General features: G+C 26.5%; 1 protein-coding gene across 1 annotated transcript; it reads left to right on the forward strand.

The window, feature by feature from the left end:
- Window positions 1-2,735: 2,735 nt before the first annotated feature.
- On the forward strand, window positions 2,736-4,183 carry LOC115715748 (heavy metal-associated isoprenylated plant protein 39). Its single transcript, XM_030644418.2, has 3 exons — window positions 2,736-3,071; window positions 3,246-3,321; window positions 3,475-4,183. The coding sequence occupies exons 1-3, from the start codon at window positions 3,066-3,068 to the stop codon at window positions 3,825-3,827; spliced, it is 435 nt and encodes a 144-aa protein (XP_030500278.1). The 5' UTR covers window positions 2,736-3,065; the 3' UTR covers window positions 3,828-4,183.
- The last annotated feature ends 462 nt before the right edge of the window (window positions 4,184-4,645 follow it).

Here is a 4,645-nt window from a genome sequence, read left to right on the forward strand (position 1 = left end):
GACACTAACCTGGCACATAACGGCCAGGTACCTACGGACCTTCCATACTAGTGACAGAAGGTATTTTTACCGCCAAAAATACGACTTAGGTATTTATCTGCTACTCGGCATAAAACTTAGGTATTTATGCCGCAAATTACTCTTTTTTTTTTAAAAAAAAAGGTAAAATGTGAAGTTCATGTAATCAATGGACTAAATTTGTACAAATTAAGGGAGAGTATAAATTTTGATATGTGGTATATTATTAAGGGCAAAAAGTGAAATTTCCCTAATAATAATAATAATAATAGAAATATTTTTTTTTAAATATAAAAAAATAAATAACAATAGAAAGATATTTTTTAAAATATAGCTAATTTAAATTTAAATTACAACGTTTTTTTTAAAAAAATACTTTATATTTTATAGCCACATTATTAAAAAAAAAAAAAAAAAACCAGTACAATAAACTATAAACAATAGCTAGTAATTATTCTACAAGTCATAAGTGAGGTCATAACAAAATGAAAAGGTCCTCCTATCAATTCCAGATAATGATGGATTATTCTCTATTCTCTAATCTCTATTAAGTAAAATTTAATGTTTTAATTATTTATGCTCAATAATAGCAATAATAGTTTATGCTATTAATAATTTAATAATAATTAGGTGAGAATACAATTTTAAATAAAAACAATATTTCATGGCACACACTACCAAAGAGTTACATATATATCCATTTTGTCACTCCAAAATCCAATCTATGCTTATACAAGCTTGTACATTCAACCAAATTTTGCCCTTTAAGTATTTCTCAAAAAATCCTTATTTTTTTCATTTGTGTCTCAAAAGTACAATGTAAGAAAGCACAATGTTAGAATAAAAATAGAGATAATTTTCAAATGCAACAATATAATAAAGAATATTTTTCTTACTCAAGTAAAATTACAATAATAGAATAAACTTTTGAAAAATTTAACAAAAATTTAAAAAAATGCTCCAACACAGAAATTTTTTCATTTTTTTATTTAAATTTTTTTTATTTAAAAAAATACTTCTTCCGTAAAACTAATAAATATTTTCTTTAAGTTGTCTTATAGTTTATTTGTAGTTGTATTATAGTTGTCATGAGATTATTTTTATAATCATTTTATTATTTATAATTGTTGCAAGGTTAATTTCTCGTTGTTTATTTTATTTTTTGTTGAGCAAAATGCATTTTTGTAATTTTAAAATTGTACAAATATATTTTTATAAATAAAAACTTCACGCCATAAAATTGTAAATAAATATTAAAAAAGATTATTTATGAAAATTCCCCAAAACTTTTGCCACTATTGGAAAACATTGTCGCACATGGATTAACTTTTGCCACTCATTGCCAATTGGTTTTGAGATGGAACCTCATGATTCTCAACATGGTATCAAAGCCATATCCCTAGCAGGCTTTTGATCCACACCTATCCAGATGGTTAGCCAGCCGCACGAGATCCAGATGGTGCAAAGACGCCTGAGATCCGAAAAAAAAAAAATAAGCAAGCAAATGACAAGGCATGCGATAAGGTGATTCAAGATTGGTGAGCAAAAATAGCCACCATCTTGAGAGGGGATATTAGAGAATATTGTCCCACATGGATTAAATGTAAAAGTATTGAGCCATATATAAGAACATATATAGGCTACTCCACTGAACCCCACAATTCTCAACAGCCACTAACACATGTTTAAGACTTGCCAACAAGAGGGATTTAGATATTTTTTTTAACTATATAAACTTATGAACTAAACAAATAAATAAATATTTATGGATTTAATGCATATTTTATATAAGTGTGTTCATGTATTTTGCTACTATATTTGTATTTTGTGTTGTATTTGCGTGCTGTACCATTTTTAAGTTCATAATTTTTATTGTGCCTAATTTTATATATTTTTTTTGTGTTGACTCATATTTTTCTTGCTGTACCAAAAAAATCCACAACAAAACACTAAGTACATCTCTATATACATAAGAATTGTCCCTCAATTTAAACCATGAAACCCTTATAATAAAATTAAAAGGGTTATTTGGAACGAATTTTTTTTATGTTTTAATTTTTTACACTTAATTCTTTTTTTTTTTTTTTTTTTGTGGCAAAACTCCTTTATGTTTACCTTTTTTTTTTTTTTTTTTTTGTAAATTTGAGGTATCAACTAGATATCACCGTTAAATAACAGCTGAATTATTATTGTATTGGCTTCGAAATTTAACTTTCACGTACATACATGTGTACACAGTAGTCATCAAGTTGGTATTTAACAGTGATATTTAACTGATACCTTTAATTTACAAAACAAAGTAAATTTAAGGGCGTTTTGTCACTAAAAAAAATAAGAAAACTAAATGTATAAAAATTAACGCATAAGAGAACTTCGCTACCAATTACTGGCATTAAAATTAAACAATCAATCTATGATATGTTCACCTTATACATTTTTTTATTTAAGCGTTTATATATTACAACCATGTTTTTACTTGGGTATCGAACCTAAGACCTCCAAGACACACACACTCACCTATGGCCACTTGAGGCTAAGCCTCAAGTGGTTAGTTCACCTTATACCTTAAACCTCACACCACACACAATAATAAAAATAAAATGAGATCTATAAATAGCAAAATATTTGACAATCTCAACACTAGTTACCAATACTTATTCAACAATCCAACAAATACAAAGCCCAAAAAAATCCCCTTGACTTTGTCCAAGCATAGGCATGAGATGAGACTTGATGAGCTTATAACCAAAAATCAATTCATATAAATTTCAATAAAACATTTTCTTGCCTTAGTTTGACTTGAATTTAGCCCTTTTATATATAAATAATCAAACTTTAGTTCTTTGGTCATTAATTCCCAACTTTCTCACAACAAAAGAAAAGTCTCTGTTTTTCTCTCTCTCTTTCCAAGAGCTTTCCTCTTCTTCATCTCTCTTCTTCTTGTTCTTCTTTTTCTTCATTCTTCAATTCATTTTAAACAATCTTTCATTTACTATTATTTACTTTCTCATCAAATCAAGTCCTTATCAAAAACCCAAGTGAAGAAAATGAAGGTGAAATTTCCCTCATATATTATTCAACAATATTATTATTCTCTTAATTAAGCTTTATTACACAAAATTATTCTTCTTCTGTATTTTATTATTATGTATCTTTCATGGGTTATAATCACTTTTTTAAATTATGAATTGGGTTTTAACTTCCTATTTTTTTTTTGGTTGTTGCAGAAAGTAATAGTGAAATTGGATTTACATGATGATAAAGCTAAGCAAAAAGCTCTCAAAAAAGTCTCAACTCTTTCAGGTATGTAACTAACCAATTCTCCTATTGGGCTTTCATGGGCCTATCCTTCCTTTCATAGGCCCAAATATTTGAGCTCAACAATACTACTAATTCAAGTATTAATTTAATTTAATTTGTGTTGTTACATGAACAAATTATTTTGAATATGTGTAGGCATTGATTCGATTTCTATGGACATGAAAGAGAAGAAGTTGACAGTAGTGGGTGATGTAGACCCAGTTGAAGTGGTGAGCAAATTGAGAAAAACTTGGTTCACAGAGATTGTATCAGTGGGACCAGCCAAGGAAGAAAAAAAAGATGAGAAAAAACCAGAAGAGAAGAAAAAAGAAGAAGAAAAAGAAAAAGAAAAGAAAGATGAAAAAAAACCAGATGAAAAAAAGCCTATTGATGATAAACAACAAATTGCAGCTCTTGTTAATGCCTATAGAGCTTATAATCCTCACATGACTCAATATTATTATGTCCAAAGTATAGAAGAAAATCCAAATGCTTGTGTTATTTCTTAGTTTAATTAATTAATTACTTAATTAATTACCTTTTATTTGTTATGTATACATATATATATATATTTATTATATGTGATGCTTTGTGAAATTTTTGTTGAACTTTGGTGATTTTCCAAACACCCTTTTTTTTAGGTGACATTTTTCTTATATTAGGACTTTTATTTTTGTTTGGTGAGGGATTTTTGTATTGGTAGAACTATATTTTGGGACAAATTATTAAAAGGGTTTTTTTTTTTTTTTTGGTTTGTGTAGTACATATAATTCTTCTTCTTCTTCTTCTTGCTATGAAATTATTGGAGGATGTCATTAATGTATACTATAAATTATTGAGTAATATTATTACTATATTTATATTCTATCAATGTGTTGAACATTTTGTTTCTTCCTTTATATTAAATTAAGTTGGCCAAATGTCAACTTCTATAGAGTATATATATTAATAAGATTGTAATGAGTGTTGTATTATTATAGCATATGAAATATAGCCTAGTTTTAAGAACTTATAAATGCTAATATGAAGTGATACAAGGAAGAAGCCTTGTATATTATCTTAATTCAAGGGTCTATTAGGATTTTTTTATTTTTTAAAAAGTAGGAGATTTATTTGCACTTTATTAAATTATAAATGCACCTCATTTAATTAGTTTTATTTTGTATAAGAATTAAGAATATATATTTTTAATTTTTACTTTTTTTTTCTTGCCACTCACATTATAAAAATAATTACATATACAGAATAAAATGTATTTTTTAAAATATTAGGACAAAAAAAGAATTAAAACAAAAGTACATGACATATTATTAGAATAAAAATATAT

The sequence above is a fragment of the Cannabis sativa genome, chromosome 5, assembly GCF_029168945.1.
Source record: "Cannabis sativa cultivar Pink pepper isolate KNU-18-1 chromosome 5, ASM2916894v1, whole genome shotgun sequence".
Classification (NCBI taxonomy): Eukaryota; Viridiplantae; Streptophyta; class Magnoliopsida; order Rosales; family Cannabaceae; genus Cannabis; species Cannabis sativa.